General features: G+C 30.3%; 2 protein-coding genes and 1 long non-coding RNA gene across 5 annotated transcripts in view; 1 reads left to right on the top strand and 2 right to left on the bottom strand.

Moving 5' to 3' along the window:
• The window catches only part of LOC136981755 (peptidyl-prolyl cis-trans isomerase FKBP1A-like), a 40,418-nt gene extending 33,766 nt beyond the window's left edge, over positions 1-6,652 (bottom strand). The window contains exon 1 of the mRNA XM_067278126.1: positions 6,406-6,652. Within this exon, the coding sequence (XP_067134227.1) occupies positions 6,406-6,442 (37 nt within the window). The 5' untranslated portion in view covers positions 6,443-6,652. The remainder of the gene's footprint in view (positions 1-6,405) is intronic.
• A 213-nt stretch (positions 6,653-6,865) lies between these two features.
• Positions 6,866-20,194, top strand: part of LOC136981754 (deoxyribonuclease TATDN1-like) — a 63,554-nt gene continuing 50,225 nt past the window's right edge. For all 3 annotated transcript variants that reach the window (XM_067278124.1, XM_067278123.1, XM_067278125.1), the window contains exon 1: positions 6,866-7,000. The gene's annotated coding sequence lies outside the window, so the exon portion shown is untranslated. The remainder of the gene's footprint in view (positions 7,001-20,194) is intronic.
• On the bottom strand, positions 13,964-14,647 carry LOC136981728 (uncharacterized). Its single transcript, XR_010881765.1, has 2 exons — positions 14,603-14,647; positions 13,964-14,461 (listed from the first exon to the last, which is right to left on the bottom strand). It is a non-coding gene; the product is annotated as an uncharacterized lncRNA (long non-coding RNA).

Here is a 20,194-nt window from a genome sequence, read left to right as displayed (position 1 = left end):
ACTGTGTTTTCTTTTTATAGATTAAACTTTATATTTAATGAAGTTTATTCAAACATTTTAAAGTAAGTGTTATTAAACTTTTTTTAACCATAGGTATTATTTATCAACGAATGATTACTTCATCCATAAAAATAATGAATGAGATACAGCAGTATCTCGTTACTCTAACACAAATTCTGGAAAAAAGTTGCCCAATACTCAACTGAACAAACGTGACCTACTAGAACAAATTTTTATTTAATCATCCTTAAAAACTTTTTACAATAAAAATAAAAAATATGAAAATGTTGCAGATACTTCTGATCAAGATCAACAGAAAAGCTGAGATGACGACAATACTTTATAAAAAGAAAATTCCTATAAACTCTGGCCGGTGTAGCCATTGAACATATAAAGAAATGCTTATTGGAACTGTATAATAACAAGTTAAATAAATGTACACCTTTCATGGGTCCAGCAGAACATTTAATTCTATAATAAAAACGTTTTCGATCCCTTTGAGAGATGTTCTTCAGTTATTCTTTACAAATAAACGAATGGGAAAATTCGAAATGGGGTTTTCGTCGTTTAAATGGGGTTTTCCCTATGTCGATTTATTGCATTTTTGAAATTTTTGTTCTTTTTAAATTCGAATTTTCTCGTTCATTTATTTGTAAAGAATAACTGAAGATCTCTCAAAGGATCAAAAACGTTTTTATTATAGAATTAAATGTTCTGCTGGACCCATGAAAGGTGTACATTTATTTAACTTGTTATTATACAGTTCCAGTAAGCATTTCTTTATATGTTCAATGACTACGCCAGCCAGAGTTTATAGGAATTTAGTGCTTAAAGTATGCAAAGCATAAAAAGAAAATGCCCTCATTTAACTAATATTAATATTAACACATAATAAAATACTTTTAATTGTGATTGTTAATTAATTATTGATTGAAAATAAACTATACAGTAGAGCATCGATTATCCGACCCCCGATTAACCGACTTATCGGTTAACCGACCATGTTCTAGTCAGCAAATTCAAATGTCCGCTAGTGATGTGGCGCTACAATATTTGGTTGTCTTGGCTACTTTAATATTACTTTTGTTAAATTTTTGCATGTTTTAGCTGGCAGCACTGGCTCGACCATGAAAGGGAGGCTAGTATTTAAACCAGGCCTAATACACTATACTAATAATGTATTTTTTCATACTTTTCGGTTATCCGACCAACCCCAGTCCCCAATTGAGTCGAATAATCGATGCTCTACTGCAGGGGTGGCCAACTTTTGTGTACATAAGATCTACTTTTTATCTTAAAAATGTGTCGCGATCGACTTGTTGTCGTAGGCATAGTCTAAGTGGCGAGAGGGGTGTGAAATACATACTATGTTTATACACTGTGCTTCAGTACGAGGTGCACTCCCACAAGCTATGGGTAGATAAGGAAAATATATGTTCAAAACTATTTTTTATTTTTTAAATCACTTATTAAATTTTCAAGATATAGGCTCATAAAGAAAATAAATTTCCAGACCCAACTTTTGATATTTGCAGTTACGAGTTCATTCCGTACAGGCGGCACCTAAAAAAATCGATTTTTTGACACTTTCAAGATAGATTTTTATTAAGTTAAAATATAATTTAAATTTTTTTATCAATTACAATGTATAAATTGTGGTACTATTAGTTCGTAAACTTGAAAAAGTTGTTATAAAACTGCACAGTACCGCTGATAATTTGATTATAAGATTTTACTTTCGCGACTTTTTTTGGGCGAGGAAAATTTATCATGGAAGAATGATATAAGATTTTTAGACTTATTTTTTGCTAATCTATCAATAGCTCATGGGAGTGCTCTTTGTACTGAAACACCCTGTATATCTACCTACGTAAAAAACAACGTAATTATTTAACGGGCCAAAAAACTCACGTCCAGGGGAATTAAAACAACATGAGTAATTATTAACAATATTTATTAATTCAAATTAGCTACTGATGAAAACAGATTTAGAATTTATTTTATTACGTTACATTAACGGGAGGACTGAGTTTGCACGTCTATTACCAAGGAAACATAATTAGGTGTATATCCTGACAAAGATAATAATAATGAGTCTTCAGTATGGAATCAGTCAGGACGGAACGTTGTTTAGTCTTCGTTAACTTTAAGTATGAAAATGCAGATTCACACAGGTATGTAGTTCCGAAACAGGAATAAATATATTTGCTACATTTGGTGATACTGGGATATTTTCCTCGGTTGACGTATTTCCAAAAATCCAAAAATATAGAGGTCTGTTGCCAAAAACGCTCACTTATCAAGTAAATAGATAGGTAAGAAAAGCCATAATTTAATTTAAAACATAAAGAACAGGTACTTACATTTTAAACAAATGAAAAATTGAAACTCAACGTTGTCACCGTGGATAAATAATATTGGTTAATAATAATAATATTGTTAATACTAAAGAAAAGAAGCTACCGCATGACAGTATCAAATATTCAAGCTAAACGGCTGTTTTCTACGAGTCCAGTCATAACTGCATGCATATTGTTGCTTTTGCGCGTTACGTTCACACGTTGCGTTCAGTTACAAGTGTAACACATTAAGTCAAAGACATCGCGAGCGATCGACCAAAATTGGCATCGTGATCGACCGGTCGATCACGATCGACTTGTTGGCCACCCCTGCTCTACTGTATATTGTTTTCATAAACAAGCAAAAATATACTATTCTTTTCGTTACTAACTTCTGAAACATAACCCCTTGTTTTGCATTAGTCCTTTGTTTTGTATAGCACAGATTTACACAATGTGGCACTTTTTTACCACGTTAACTACCATATTATACGAGAGATAGCTGTACAATGCAGATTAAACAGATTTAATAAACCAACAAATGCCTAAATAATCAGGCTAATAAATGGCTATAATTAATTAATAAATACAAACGAATTTGGTATAGAGGTAAGCGTTAGTCACCATCTCTTAACTAAATTAATAATTATAATTTTAATAATTTAATAAATAATTTAGAACAATCTGGAAGAAAATAACTGACCTGGGACAGGGCTTGAATCCACAGCCTCCACTTGCCATGCAATGCGCTACCAATTGCACCACCCAGACCCCAAGCCAGTCATCGCTTCCAGACGTACTTAAATTTCGATATAACCATCCATGGTTTCTTCCAGACTGTTCTAAATTATTTATTAAATTATTAAAATTAAAATTATTAATTTAGTTAAGAGATGGTGCCTAATGCTTACCTCTATACCAAATTTGTTTGTATTTATTAATTGATTATAGCCATTTATTAGCCTGATTATTTAGGTGTTTGTTGGTTTATTAATATATATCATTGGGCTTTGAGTTGTATTATGTTTATATTTAAACAGGTTTGTTTAATCATCTGATATCTGATGGTTATCTGTGATGTAATCATAAAACTGTCAAGTTTAGAGAAGTCAATGAATCAGATAATTGTATTATGCTGTTTTAAAGTGACAAGAGATAATAAAAAGGAAGTTATTGCTAAAGTGCAAAGCACTGATGCTTCAAAGAACTACATATAATGAGCCATTATTTATTTTGACATTGTCACAATGCTAGACTGCAATTTTTAATAATATTTTCGAAATTTATTTAATTAAAAATGTATGCTCTCCACCTCAAATTAGTAGTTTCTTGCCCCTGTACATAATACTTTTCCTGTTAGCAACAGAGTCATGCCATCATCTATCTAACTCCTTACAGGGAAAAATTTTTTAATTGAAATAATGTGACTTCTGATTTGCATTGGAAGTTCACACACAATTAATCGGAGTTTTCTGATGGCTTCCATATCTGGTCACAGATTTCATCTATAACTCCGTTCTCAAGATTAAGGCAGACAGACAGAGGAAATTTATAAATCTACAATTTTTTAAAATTGCAGTCCAAACAACTATCAACTGAGTTTCAGGCTAATAAAAGTGAATAGACAACATTAGCAATTTTAAGAAATGATTAACGAGATGGGATATAGAACTGCAGAAGAAATCAAGAAAAATTCTTGACAATTATGCTGCACATCTTATGTTCGGATATGAAAAACATCCAGTTTGAATTTCTGCAAACAACATCCTTTGTACAACTCAGGGATATGGAAACAATAAATTTGAAAACATAAAAGTAACACTCACCAACACCAAACTCCAGCAAAATGTAGAAATTTTACTTGTAAACTAATACTTTCATCCATAAACAACAGACATCTTCAAGTTTAATTCCACAGAAAAAAAAACAGTAAAGTTAAATTAAACATTTAGAACTATTAGAATTTCTACATTTTGCTGGATTTTGGTGTCGGTGAGTTATTTTTCAATATTTAATTAGCTGCTTAAGAATTATTTTTGAATTTAAAAACAGTATAATAAGGGAAGTTGGTGAATCTTATATTAGTAGTAATTGAAGAAGATCTGTTTTCTACAGCCAAGGAAATGAACATAAGAGTTAGTTTCCTCAGTAAAAAAAAAGTAGAAGAAATATGTATAGAATTATAATGTTAAACTTACAGTGTATAAACAATTTTTAAAGATTTCAAATTTATTCTCTAATTCAAAAGAATATACTGCATAATTTGTTGCTATGTGAGATGTTTTTCTTCATTATATCTTTCTTAAAAACATCTGCATGATGTTTTTCATAGTTAGGGCAGCTGTTTAACTGATATAAAACACATTTGTCCTCATATTCTGATTAAGTGGAATCCACTGTATATGTATATATACACACAGTGGATTCCTCTTAACTGGGATATTGGGACAAATGCATTTTATATATACAGTATATCATTTTCAAGTTAAGTATATTATGGAGATATAAAACTAGACAAACATATTTCAAGTTTAAGTGAAATAAGATTTGTATAGAAAAATATATATTAATTAAGAATTTTTAAATCTATGAAGTACTATTAACAGTCAGAGTCAACATTACATTATGGCTTCTCAGTTTTGTATTTTGATATTTAAGGATTAAGTAAGAGAATTAATATAATGTTTCAGTAGAATGCTTGCAGTTTTATTAGTTTTGTATTTTTTTTTATATAAAAATTTTTAAACATTGCACAATGTTTAAATATGACTTCTCATTTGCAATTTAGAAACCGTATTTTCAAATATTTGAATAAATATATCTAAAGATGTACAAAATACTAAATGCCTTTCTGAACAATATATTTTATTCTTTATCTTTAACAAATATTCTCTATGATTACAATAAAAGTATATAGAATTTTACAAATTAGTTCTCTCTAGTTATATATACACAGATTAGACACAGACGTACGGTAAGTCACAGATCGACTCTTATCGTAGAAATCAACATACGGTATAATTACTTTCAATAATTTTTATAATAGTTTATTTCATGAAATAAAATTTTGGTTAATAATAAAAATATAAACTAGCTTTTTTAACTTCTGACAGATTAAATTTACCATAATTGTATCAACAAAGCTTTTGACATTAAATACCGCAAGTATACCGACACTAATTGCACAGATAATACACCATTAATCAAATAATTAAGCCTTAAATATAATAAACCCATTTAAAAATGTCAAAATATAATTCTTTTGAAGCTTTCGGTTAGAAAACGATAACGTGTGGGAAAAATTACTACACGTACGTACAGGTACATTAAAATAAATTATATTTCGATACTTCATTCCAAATAATTGTAAGATTTAATATATGCACATATATATATATATAATATACTTTTTCCTGAAGACGGTCTAAGTTCAAGGCCTTTCAGTCCTTGAAGATTAAATCATTCTATTTGCATTGCTAGTCAACTGTGTTGTGTTTTGTCTGCTAAAGATAATCAATTTTATCAGAAATATGTTATAAATCATATTCAATTTGAGAAGTATAGGAGAATTTTCGCATTAAATTCTCCGTTCGATCCGGCGGAGTATCTGAAAGCTTTATCCGATTATAAATTTGTCTTTCACAGACGTGTGTTTACATATTACATATATACACAAGCAGATTTAAATCGGTTTATATATATACACACATACACACAAATCAAATTAAATTTAAATTATTTTATGTACATTTTACATATAAAACTTTAATTAATAAATAAAATCAGTAGTTTTAATTTCAAATATTTTTTTTTCCCATTAAAAATTGTTAAAAATCAAGCAAAATCAAATGATGATAAAGCATTTATCTTCATTGTAATTAAGTATCACCCCTAATGTGCTAATTAATTACAATTAATTGAGGCATTTAATTAGTTTAGCCTTCTAACGTCGTGTACGTAATCATTTGTTATTTTATTTTATAATTATTCCGAATTTTTAATAATAAATCATTTAATTAACTATTTAACGTTAAGTTGAATCGATTTTAATAAAAATGAATCTTACCATCGCCAGGTTGGATCGTCTGGATTTCGACTCCCATTTCGGTAATATAAAGCCCTAATTATTTATAAAATAAACCTTTAAAAAAATTAAATATAACGTTTATATTAACCTTTAAAAATTATTTTTATGTAATAATTCTATTTAACGGAGTTTTTATCTTATAAATATTTATCCTTAATTAACTATAAAAGAAAATCTCGCATCAAAAGAAACTTCCGAGACACTCCGATCTAAATGATGCAGAGGGCGTCTGGGCGAGTGATATAAAATCTTTTTGTTTTTTAATTTTTTTTATTTTTATTCGCTCTCCCTCTTTACTCATCGCCTATATTAAATTATTACTCTAGACTATTATCATAATATTTATGTTTATAAATCATAATATATTATCTATTCGTTAAATTTATTTCATTTTTATGTTATTTTTAAAAACGTTTATTTCCGAAAGGGGGCGATAGTATCGATACATCTCTTCTTTTATCGTCTGCTTTTGTTTTGTGTTTGTAACTAGAAGTTTAGGTATACGTGCGAAAAATACATCATTCTGTTTGTAAATCGTTTTGAACAATGCTGTTGATGAACATTGGATTCGAAGGTTTGATTATATTTATTGTTTTATAATGTTATATATACGGTATACACATTTTGATTCAATTATACAATAATTGTTAAGCCTCGTCGCATTTACGATCGATAAATCGGCCTTTTATGAGTAAATTTGCCGATGTATTCATCGAATTTGCCGAGAATACACGATAAATGTTAAGAAAACTTTATTAATTAATTATTATAGTGATGTTTAGAGTAACGATAAGTAAATTTATACGTTAATTTCGTTTATAATTAACGTTTTATCAATAAATTTCGCTTATTAAGAATATAATACGCAATTGATATATAGATGATTGGGTTTATAGAATTTAATTATTTAAAAATTTAAAAAGACGATTTTTTTTTTTTTAATTCTGTATATAATTAAACATAATGTTTATATAAATTATTGTTATTGTATTTTATTGATTACATTAAGTCAGTAATTGAGTTTTAATGTTGTTATTGTTTTATTCATTTTTAATTTCATATTAAATTATTTTGTGTCTATTTCAGTATGCTTATAGCTCCGATGGCCATATTCGTAATCGAGGATCGGAAATTAGAAGTTAACTGATTGCCGTTCACTTTGGTTTTAGTATTGGAACTTTTATTGGTTAACTTCTAACTCTTCGGTTGTGAATATGGCGGTTGAATGAGATGGTTGGGATCTTACTAGTTTCTTTGATGTTTTTTACTGCCATCTCTTGAACTCAAATGCAGCAGACGGCCGTCGAATAGATGTATATCGGACGTGGAGTCGTATTCGTTATTATTTGGTAAATTGAAACATAATGTAAACTAAAAAAAAAAAGCTATAACGAAGGCCTTTGTGATACATAAACAGAAGTTGAATTTTTTCTGTTTTAATCCCCTTGAGATGTTAGAAACATTGATTTTTAGAAAATAAATCATCAAGGGTGCAGGCTAGATATGAAGCCTTAATGAGCTGCCAGTTTTCAATCCCTGGTCTACATTTTATATGAGGTCCCAACCACCTCATAATCTTACCTCTGATTCTTCTACCATATATTGATAATTAAAGTTTTTATTATTGAATCAAATAAAATGAAAATAAACAAACAAAATTGAATTATTTAATTGAAAACTTTTATTTAGTTGAATATAATAGAATATCTGGCTAAATACAATAATTAAATTAAAATTTCTAAGCATAGTCAGTTATATAATCTGTTTTGTATGAGTAACAAAATTGTTATATAATTTGATTATTCTAGTTCAGTAGTTTAAGACCAGGAGTGCTTCCAGTCAGGAAAGTACTAACTTTGCTGGTACTTTTCTGTTAATGGGATACCAGCCAATATTACAGCAATGGGTAAGATTCAAGCTCTGAATGAGGGGTTTCACACCCCAGAATTGTTGACCCTTTGGAAGATATTTGCTCCAAAGGTCAGTTTTTAACATGTATCAGTGCACATGCACTTTGGTGTTTGCTGTCACTTGCACCTCAGAACCCAGGTGGGAGCTCACCCCACTCCCATAAAACTATATAACATCAAGTACTCCACAAACAGTCAAGTGGACTACTCGAAGCTGGCACAGTCACATTGGTTAAATAGTTAAATGCAATAGTCTTAGCAGATGACGATATTGCTTATTGGTTTAAAGTTACAACTGGCATCTTGTTAACAGAAAAAAACCACTTTTCTTGCATCAAGTTTCATCATGTTTCATTTCTTAACTGGATGATTATTTTTGCTTAAGAAAATGGCTGACAAAATTCAAGAATTCATATCAACAATCTTTAGTGAATTGATGGATGATTCTGTCACATTTTTCTTAATGAAACAAGTTCAGAATGCATTGTAATATCTCCATGCATTTCATATGACTAGTCAAGTTGTTATATAAAACAACCTGTACATAGAAGCTACTTCAGTTGAAACAGCAGTTACGATCTGCTAACTTCACTCACTAACTAGCAAAGTCAGTATATGATGACATCATTTTTTTAAGTAGTTGTTCAACCAGAAGGTTTGCTTAGTATTACTTACTTAGCTACTCACAAACTGGAAGCACTCTCAACTTTCACTTTTGATTAAATTAGAGTTGCCATTAGTATTGGCAAAAACTGGAAATTCTTGAAAATGACTATTTTTCATAAAACTGGTTGTTAATTATTTAAAACCAGTTTTATGAAAATAGTTTAAATGCTACAATAAACTCAGTTGAATTAATATAACATTAATTCTATTGAATTCAAAGTATTCAATAAAATTAATGTTCTATTGATTCAACTGAGTTTATTATAGCATTTTATTAATATTATCATCATCATCATCATCGTCATCAAAGTTTATTTAACGTATAAGGCGTATTTTATTAATATTAAGAAAGTATGACAGTAAATATTAGACAACATTCACTAATATGCCCATATTGCATATTATTCCCAACAAAAAAAAGTCTGTGTTTCTCTTCAGTGGTAGTAAATGCTGGAGTCTGATAGAATTTGAAAACTTTATCATTTTAAAATTTATTTATGCTAGTTTTTATGGTAATTTTAATTTTAAAATTTAAACATGAATAATGTATGGAATTTTAAAAGTCAAGGATGATAAATTGGTGCTGTGTACAGATTGTGATGTTATACTGAAATTTTCTTGGAATATATCAGTTAGGCAGAATCATCTTAAATCTAAGTATATTTTACTGCTAAATGAAAGTCAAAAAACACAAGTAACCACAATGATATCATAATAATGATAATATTTTGTTGTCTATTCAAAACTGGTTTTTGATTTTTGCTAAAACCACAACAGCAGCAAAATTTGGTTTTGTTGACATCATTAGTTGCCATAAGTTGACCATGCCGATATGGAACGTGTGTTGAACCTTGGGGTAGAGAGTAGTTGTTGAAACAAAAGCTTTGGTAGCTGGTTATTGTTATCTTTAATGACACAAAAGAAAATATACTAAAATTTAAGTGTGTTATGGTCACCATTCTGAATAACATGGATCTATGGATGTTGATTTCAGATAAAAAATGGAAGTTTGTGTTATGTAAAACTTTAAGTGTAACTATAAGAAAATAAATTCTAAATTAAAGTATCAGTTATGAATTTATTTTTTGTCATAGCAATCACACTTCTCTGAGCATTTCACATTTTTGACGGTGACTTTCTCATTTTTAACAAACTTGTAAATTTAAAATACCTTAAGTTAAAGTTACAAGAAAACTGAAAGAGGTTAAACAATGTCAGAAGACATTTTCTCTCATTTGTCACACCATCTTTTCATCAAAGAAAATATTCTTTTTACAGAATTATTGTGGTCTGGAATGGCAAAAATGTACTCATAATTTTATTAACCCCTAACTTCGGTTTATGTTTTGTTTCCTTGAGCCACATTTTGCATATCTATTTCATTTTATTCTTTACAATTTAATAGTTTTTCTCCATGAAATCTGAGATAAACTGATCAAAATATGTTTAAATTTTCCATACTTATGTTTTTTTTTTTTTTTTTTTTCTCTGGAGATAAAGGACTTTTTGACAGATTTTCAATTTGAAATTTTGTTTAGACATATCCATCCAAAGCTGGAGAACATTCTGTCTTTAGAAAACATTATTTATCTTTTTCTTTCTAACTTGGTGTTATCACCTCAGAAAGCAAACATGTTTATTTTTATAAATTTCAAAATTTTTCAGAAAAGTTTAACAAAATTAATGAGAAGTCCAAACTATCATATAAGCATTAAATTTAATTAATGTTGCTGATTTTTTGTTTTCATAAAATATAGTATTAAAAGTGGAAATATTTCCATTATGTATATTGTTACTAATTCATGTAACTTAATATTGTAGGATAAATCACTTATTTAAGACCATTAATAATTTATTTAATAATTAACATTATCGCTGACCATTATACGAATATGCATTTTGGCTTTCATTTAGACTCCTCTTCAGTTAGCCTTTTCTTTGTTAATCCATAAGCATTTCATAAAACCTAATATCACAACATCAATTAATATGTACTAAAATCCATTATAAAAAGAATGTTATTTCTAATACATAATAAGTTATAAAATTAAATGTTCTTGCACCAATACTTTTATACAATATACAGTCCACTTGATACTAATGTTAAAATTAATATAAATCTTACATAATAATTCTCTGTAATCTTGGAAATATTTCTCTACATTATTATTGCTGGCATATGTAAAACTATTTATCTAATTGAAGATATCTTCTATGGATCAGGTTTAATATATATTAATGTATAAAACTTTTGTAATATCAGTTAAATACTGATCAGAGTTTTTTCTTTTTCTGAAGTCATACAATTTCAAGAAAAGATTGTAACAAACATTTAAAAATTAATAAAACGTCTTTTATTCTTTTATTTTCACTTGTAAATGCATTTCAAATACCACTGTTGCAATATCCTTCTTCAATACAAATTGAAAATTAAAATTCTACAAATAAACAAAGTTATAGCCTAATTAAAAGATTTACAAAATTACAAAAAGCAACCATAAAACTTATATAGTTTTATAAGTAAATATAGACAAAAACATTCAAAAACCTTTTAAATAATTTATGACACAGTTCTAAATTTCCAAAAATAGTCATAGAGACCATAAACATTTTTGACCCCAAGCACAAGGTGAGTGGTCTTGATGTTTTTTAGTTATACAGATATCCCTTGTATAATATGGTAGTTACAATCTGAAAAAGTGCCATGTACTGCAGTTAAAAAACACTTTCCAAAAAATGTTTAAATAAACTTTACTAAATATAAAGAATAATCTATAAAAACAAAACACAGTGACAGTCATAAAGGACAAATACAAAACATAGGGTTAGGTTCCAAAACCTAACAAAAGTATACTTTTTTTTACATTACTAAGAGAAATATGTTTACTAAAGCAATCAATAATTAACTAACAGTCACAATTAAAAGTGCCATATTATTCATTAATATTAATTTTAGCTAAACAAGGGCATTTCCTTTTTACAAAGTATTGTCATCTGAGCTTTTTGTTGATCTCAATCAGAAAAAATCCAGCAGCAAGATGCTTAACTTTTCTGGCAACATTTGGTGGCACCATCTGTTATAATATTTTATTTTAAAAAACTTAAAAATATAAAAACTATTGTAAAATGGCAAAAATCTGAATTTTGAGAATACAGATGGATTTTATAAAAAATTGTAAAAGCTGATGAGTAAACTCATTATTAAGTCCAACCCTACTCGAGATGTAACACACAATCTCCTTTATCTCACCACCCCCCCTCGACCTTTAATCACCAAAATTTAATAGCATCAGTCCTCTAATAAACAAACCTCACTCCCAAATTTCAGAAATTTTCAACGAAAAGCACAAGAGTTAAGTTTTAAAGAGAGTGAACAAAATCATGCCCTCTCACAAACATACATTAACATCCATACATACAGAAAAACCTCTGAATTACATTTCTTGACATTTCAAGGTCCTGAGTCAAAAAATGTAAAAATTGCAGGGGGGGGTTATTTTTTCACTGATTGCCATATTTTCCCATTGTTATATGTAACAGAGCCAGGAAAGTAATATATGCAACGTCTTTGTTTTTTATCTTTACCATAAAAATATGCTAATCAAAGATTTGTTCTAGCGGGTTGCATTTTTTAATTGTGGACATTCTGTCCACCATTTTTTCCAGAATCTGTGTTCAAATACTGAATTGAGTTGGAAACAGTTCGAGAATATATTTAGTTAGGATCAATCGCGTGCCATGACATTTGATGATAGGGAAGCTGTGTTTTGTAAGAAGCCGACTTCCAGGGGCAATCAATTAATTGCTTGTCAGTGATGGTGTAGGGTCTATTTGTATGCGAGTGGTGGCGGAGGAGACAAAGACAACCAGTATCTAACAAAAACTGTTTATTTTAACATAAAATAAACTTACACTATGTACAAAATAGTATGCTTTAGGACAATCAGCTGTTCAGATGACCTGGGAGTCGATGAGGTTCTTTGATCTTCTATCGAAGGTGGCCCCGGGACAGTGGCATTGACAAGTCCGAAAGACAGGTGGGGAGACTTAGACTGTGTTGCCGATGCCAACAGACAAAGTCCGAAGATGGCAGGGTTACAGCTTGGCAAAATAGACGAGAAACTGCTTTTTTTTTGCGCGTTAATACATGGCGTTTTGGTTATTCGGAATGTTAATTGAGTGCGAGGTGTCCTTCATTGTCGGGGATTATATCAATTCCGTCTCTTCCAGCAGAGTTTTATTTATGTCCCCAATTCCCTAACTCTTAATTATTTAACTACTTCTTAGTAGAAATAAGTTTGAACCAGTTACTTTGTACTTGAATATCTGTAGTCTTGTGGGAAAAAAGTGGAAAGACAAATTTTTATGACAACGGATACATAAATCACAGTGGCATGCTGTCATTGGAAGCGGTGGAAGTGCTGTATCCACCTTCCAATGACTCTCCCTTGTATTTTTTAAAATATAAATTTTCATATTTTAACGTACTTTGAATTAATTAAAATTAATATTTTATTATAACTGCATTATGTATCTTATTAAAAAATTCTATACTATATATGAAAAAAAACGATAAGATTGCTATTGTATATTCGAATGTTAGTGGCGGAATGGAAGCGCTTCAGAGACAGCTTTCACGACGAGAATAACTGAATGTTGTAAAGCAGCCAGAGGGCATTGGCGCATGCACTTTACAGAGCACCAACCTCAGCTGGTTTAGCTGGTGGAAACTATACACGTGTAACGCTTCCAACGATTCTATCCCTTAGCCATCTGACTAAGTGAATTGTTTAAGATTTAAAAAGTAAAGAGTATTCAATGTTCGATTATTAAAACCAATGGGATCGGTGGTAATATTAACACACTAAAAATAAAAAATTTTTAGTTAAAAAACAAGTAAAAATTATACTCTTTCCATTTCCGACTTCGAGGATTCTATGAGCCAAAACAAGACAAACAAGTGGCAAGGAACAATCATTACTTTATTAATTTATCCATATGCATTTCGCCATCTAGGCCTCCTCAGTGGATACATCAGGATGTTATTCGTTGATTACGTTTTATACCCAACAACCGTTCCCAGCATGCATCAACAACCACTCCAGCATTCAAATTAAGTAAATTTACATGTTCGGCGATACAGAAATGTTCTACAATTTTTCTTTCTAAGTTATTTTCTATTCTATACAAAATTTTAGTATTTTTTATATTTATATTACAATTAAATTTATTGCAATGTAAAAACCATGCTGATTCCGTTCTTCTCAGTCTAATGGCTGCCTCATGTTCCTTTACTCTCAACTCCAATCTTCTTCCGGTTTCTCCAATGTAATAATTTGGGCTTCCACATGTACATGACATCCTATATACGACGCCGGCGATTTTAAATTGGTCTCCGGGCGAATTTTCACTGTTCATTATACTGATAATGTTAGACATCTTATTCTTTTGGTTCGCAACTATGCATACAGAAAATCTTTTAAAAATTGGTTTATATTTTTCAAAAACTTTAGCAACATAAGGAAACTTTGCATAAGAAATATCTTCTATGTTATTTTTAACATTAAATCTACGTTTTAAATATAAATTGTACCACTTACAGAGAATATGTTTCGGATAGTCATTTAACTGAAATTTTTTGAACAATTGTTTTACTTCGATATCTATGTTTTCTTGCTGAGTTGTTCTATTTAGTATCTTTCTCAATTCCATATTAAAGACATTCTTTTTATTTTCTAAAGGACAGTAAGATTTAAAGTTAATAGTTTTACCATTATTACATAGTTTTTCATACTTACTAAATGATACACTTCTCTCTTCTCTTTTTATAGTGACATCTAAAAAATCCATTCTATTTTGTTGTTCATCTTCACTTGTAAACTTTAAGTTTTTACGTAATCTATTTGCATATTCCTCAATATGTTTGGATGAAACTATTTGAGAATCATAAACTATTATTATATCATCTACATATCGTGCATAATATTTAATACCTGTTAGACTTGAAATTCTTTCATCTATTTTATTCATATAATTATCAGCCAATTTTGGTCCTATAACCGATCCCATGGCAATACCTTTTTTCTGCCTATAATATTCTGTAGAGATTTTAAAGTAGTTATTATTAAATACAAATTTAACAAGCTCTATTATATATTCAGAAACGTTACATGTTTTGAGACTTTCTATTATCATTTCTAAAGTGATAGATGGATACATAGACTTTATATCCAAACTCATAATACGAAAAGATTTTTTATAGTTACCTTTTAACAATCCGTTAATTAATTCTTCTGTACTTTGTATACTATAGGTTGATTTTTCCATATTCTGAAAGAAGTTTTTTAAAAAACCTTCTAAGTTATACAAAACAGTTCTTCTAAAATCCACAAGGGGTCTACAAGTATTATTCAATGTCTACAAGTTAGTATTCAATGTTATTTTTATGTACGTTTTTTTGCAAAGTTATTGATATATTTAATTACAGTATAATTAAAAGAAAATTATAATCATATTGACAGATTTTCAGACATAAAATCTTTAGAATTTTTATCACTTTTAGATGTTTTTCATAATATTAAAATTATTAACAATTTTTCCAAGCGTGTTTTAATTCTTTAAATTAAGTAAATTTTATGGGAAATTTTTTGATTTATCTAAATTACGTAGTGAATCGCAATATTTATATTCGTGTCCAGACTATATTGACAAGTAACTCTTAGACATAAAACATATAATTAATGTCGATCCGAACAAAGATGTACTAAAAGAATTATATGATTTAATATCATTAATTTTTATGGTACCATCTACCAGTGGGTCTGTTGAGTGCAGTTTTTCGACCACGGAGCGAATTCATACATTGGCCAGGAACACTCGGTCAGAGAAAAAATTGTGGTCGCTAGCGTTGCTTTCGATAGAAAAAGAGCTTTTAAATACGTTCATGGATTCGACGACCAGCGACTTTTATCATAAAGTAATTAACGACTTTGCGGAAAAAATCACCGAATAGAATTAGTTTATAAAAGATTAAAAAAACAAGTTTTTCTATCATTGTTTGTATCGTATCAATTTGTATTATTTGTATTTTAGAACTAAAATACATAAATTGTTTATTTTTGTCATTTCCAGTATTTGTTTAAAACTTTTATGGAAATGTCATGTACCAGACAGGTCTGACCCGTCATGAATGACGCGAAAAAACGGTTAATTTAGAGAAAAAATTTATTAGTTTAAAAAAACATAGGTAAAAGTCGTTTGTAGTCAGACACCCATTGTTTATATCAAACTGCCCGGCAGAAACCACAAATCGTGGAAGGAAGTCGTCCTATGATCGGTGGAAGATCGAATTCGTCTTCGATTTTGACTTTTCTCACTCCCCAGTCTCGTTACGTTTAGTAACGAGGGACCAACCATTCGGGAAGCGTGATTGAGGGAGAGCGACCAATCAAAATGGACGAAAGAAAGAACGGAGATTGATATAATCTCCGACAATCGTGGACACCTGGCACTCGGTTAACATTCCGAATAACCAAAACGCCACGTGTCAACGCGCAAAAAAAAAAAAAAAAAAAAAAAAACCCAGTTTCTCGTCTATTGTGCCAACCTGTAACCCGTGCCACTTTGGACTTAGACCGTGTCCCCGACTCAAATGGACGAAGTCTCCCCGTGCCTTACAGACTTGTCAACGCCACTGTCCCGGGGCCACCTTCGATCGACCATAGAAGAACCACATCGACGCTCAGGACGTCCGAACGACTGATTGTCCTAAAGCAAACTATTTTGTACATAGTATATGTTTATTTTATGTTAAAATAAACGGTTTTTGTCAGATACTTGTCGTCTTTGTCTCTACAGCCACCACCCATGTACGAATGGACCCTAGACCATTACTGACGCGCAATTAACTGATTGCCCCTGAAAGTCTGCTTCTTACAGAAACACAGCTTCCCTATCATCAAATGTCACGGCACGCCACTGATAAATCATAAATTTAAGGAAAATAAATTCTAGAGCATTTTTTGTACCTTGTACATCTCATTCATTAAATTTGGTTGTAAATGATGCTGCCAAAGTAACAGTTAATTTTTTAACATTATACAAGAATTGTGCTACACGTTTTTTTCTGCATCCCCTTATAGATGGGACATACAAAATTGTATTATCACTGGTTTAACATTGAAATTCGTGAGTAATATAAGATGTGCGAGCAGAATAAAAATATCAAATATTTTAATGGATTTTTTAAACTTTGTCAACTATACAGAACTATCATAAAATTGTGCCAGTGAACTCCTATTGGTTGGTTAAGTTATAAATCAGTCTACTCAGGATTCACATAATTGGTGAGGGTAGCCGAATATCTAACAGGCAGGCGGCTAACAGCCCAGAACCAGTCCTGGATAGAAACATTGGAAGTGTTATATGTGTGTAGCTTCCCCCAGCTAAACCGTGTAAGGTTGGTGCTCTGTAAAGTGCATGCGCCAATGCTTGTAATCTGGCTGCTTGGAAGTTGACTCAGTTTCAACAATACAGCGCTTCCATTCCGCCACTGATATTCGAATATACAACAGCAATCTTATAGTTTTTTTTACATGTAGTATGGAAATTGGTAATAAGATACATAATGCAGTTATAATAAAATATTAATTTTAATTAATTCGAAGTACGTTAAAATATGAAAACTTATATTTTAGAAAATACACGGGAAGCGGCGCTTCCACCGCTTCCAATGTTGGCACGCCACTGATTATATTTATTATTATATTTGCAAAAAAAAAACATTTTTTTAAAAAAGAAGTGCAATAGGGGCTATGTGGCCTTTATTAATTAAACTAAAAGTGTCTAATGTTGATACTTATATGAAATTATTACATTTGTTAATATATTTTGTGTTGTTTTACAGATCTTTTATCTGGGCGATGAATCACTTCCAAGAATTGAAAATTTAATTCTTTGTACTATGAAACCTCAATTAACGAACACTCCTGAATAGTGGACACCTCTACTTAATGGATATTTTTTACAATCCCCAGACCCTTCAAATAGGACATCTATTAAATTTACCTCTAAATAATGAACACTGTTGTTCATAACCAACCTTATGAAAATGCAATGTCCCACCTTCAATATTCTGAAAGAATTAATTATGTAAGAAATATTTTTAACAAAAACAAAGAATCAATTCAAATACTCTTTCAGATGACAAATTTTGACCATAAGTGTCAAATAAAGACTGGCTTTGAATAGGAATAGGGGAGGAAGGCAGGTTATAAAAAGTTGAACAATATTCTTTATCCGTTAGAAACACTAATCTGTTTAAGTTGTCAATCACCATTTATCATTATACATATTAATGTTATTAAACTTCTCTCTTATTGTGGGAATTAAGCTTATGATACCAAAAAACTATAAACTTTTCCAAAGTTATTCATTTATTTGACAAGAATTATAGTACAGTAGTAATGAAAAAGAAACTTAAGATCATCATAAATGTTAGAAAACAAATATTTTCCCACACTTTAAAGTAATCAGCAAATCGCCTTTGTAATATGACTTTTGAACTTTCACCAAACAAATGCTGTTGTTGTAATCATTTTTACAGCTTTGTCATGGCTAAAGTGTAACTTTTAATAAATCAGTACCAAAAAAAAGCACAAATGTTCAAAAAGTTACATCTGCTTGATAACTAAAGCAGACAAATCCCTGTATTGATTTTTGTTAAGATCATAAATGACATTTACAATGTCATTTATAATCCCTGTATTGAATTTTGTTGCTTAGATCATAAATGACATTATAAATGTAACGATTCTGAATATATTTCCCATCCCTTGAATTTGATAACAAATTGCCTTTGTAACTTGACATTCAAATGAGATTCAATTAAAACAAGATTTTTACACCTGAAAAAATAAATAATATATTATATAAGTGAAAATCTCGTGATGATATCTCCTGAACTCAGTTTTGCTGAGTTGGGTTCTGTATGTGTCACGATCCGATAGTTAATTCCGGTTTGATGAAAATACATCTCCACACTCAAATTGTACACTATTTACAGTTTATTTACAGTAGGTAGAATATACAAGTTTCAAAACAATATTTACTAGATAACAACAGGTGGTGTCTCATGTGTCAGCTTAACCTTCGGGAACTATTATACTCTGGGGAAACTTTGGTCAGTTTGTGGAGTTGGCTCAACTATACGGCCTGTCCAGTCTCTGCACTTACCCGTCCCTGAGATCGTTATCAGAGGAGAACACTCTCTCTACGTTCAGCGGGCTACCCAAGTGCCTGAGACTACTGTATTATCAGTCTCTTGCCCTTCTCCCCATTTCTCTCGCCACTCTTACTATTTAAAGAGTTTTTGGACGACAACTTCCAACCAATCAGGATTCTTCCTTTCCTCTGAAGCTTTCCAAAATGTCTGCTCTTCTCCTGACAAAACAGCTCACCGTAACGTCCGTCACTTGTTTACATTTTTTTCTAGTAAGCTAACATGTGGTAAACACATTGCTGCCCACACACAAGTCCCATAAACAAAGACGCTACTCCCTTTGTCTTTCCGACTGTTTACAAACACAACGCCAGGTGAGACCAATTAACAAGGTTGTGTTGCTTTTACCCCTACTCTGTTAAAGTGATCCTTTGCAATATATATATATATATATACACCTGTAATTAAATATATATATATTTTTAATTACAGGTAGGCCTCCTACAATGCGGTACCTTTACAACACGTTTTCACTCCAACGCGGTTGGAAAAACGTGGAAATTTTCTTACAATGCGGTACTTTTAAAACGCGGTTTAGGGTATTTAGAAACAAATTATCTTTCACATAACAGAAAAATTGCAACGGATCACATAAGTGCAGTGGAACTTGATGAAATAAGGCCAGTCAAACATTCTCAAACAACTATAATATGTGACAATGAGGACTGAATTTGTGAGCATAACATTATGTTTCTTTTTGATTTTGACTTGAAATCATAATCTTTTTAGTTTTTATATGATGTTGAATTTTATTTAAGCTTTTCGTGTACATAAATTTAAAAAATGATAAAAATGTTACACCATAAAAGGCAGTTTTTCTCTTTTTAGAACTGAATCCCAGTTTTTGTATTAAGTTGGTGTCTCCTATAATGCGATTTCCCTCAACATGGTATTTTCAAAGAACATATCTACT

Source organism: Centruroides vittatus, unplaced genomic scaffold (assembly GCF_030686945.1).
Source record: "Centruroides vittatus isolate TY-2023 unplaced genomic scaffold, ASM3068694v2 contig_790, whole genome shotgun sequence".
NCBI lineage: Eukaryota > Metazoa > Arthropoda > Arachnida > Scorpiones > Buthidae > Centruroides > Centruroides vittatus.
The sequence above is the reverse complement of the archived record's forward strand: the minus strand, read 5'-3'. Positions and strand labels throughout refer to the sequence as shown.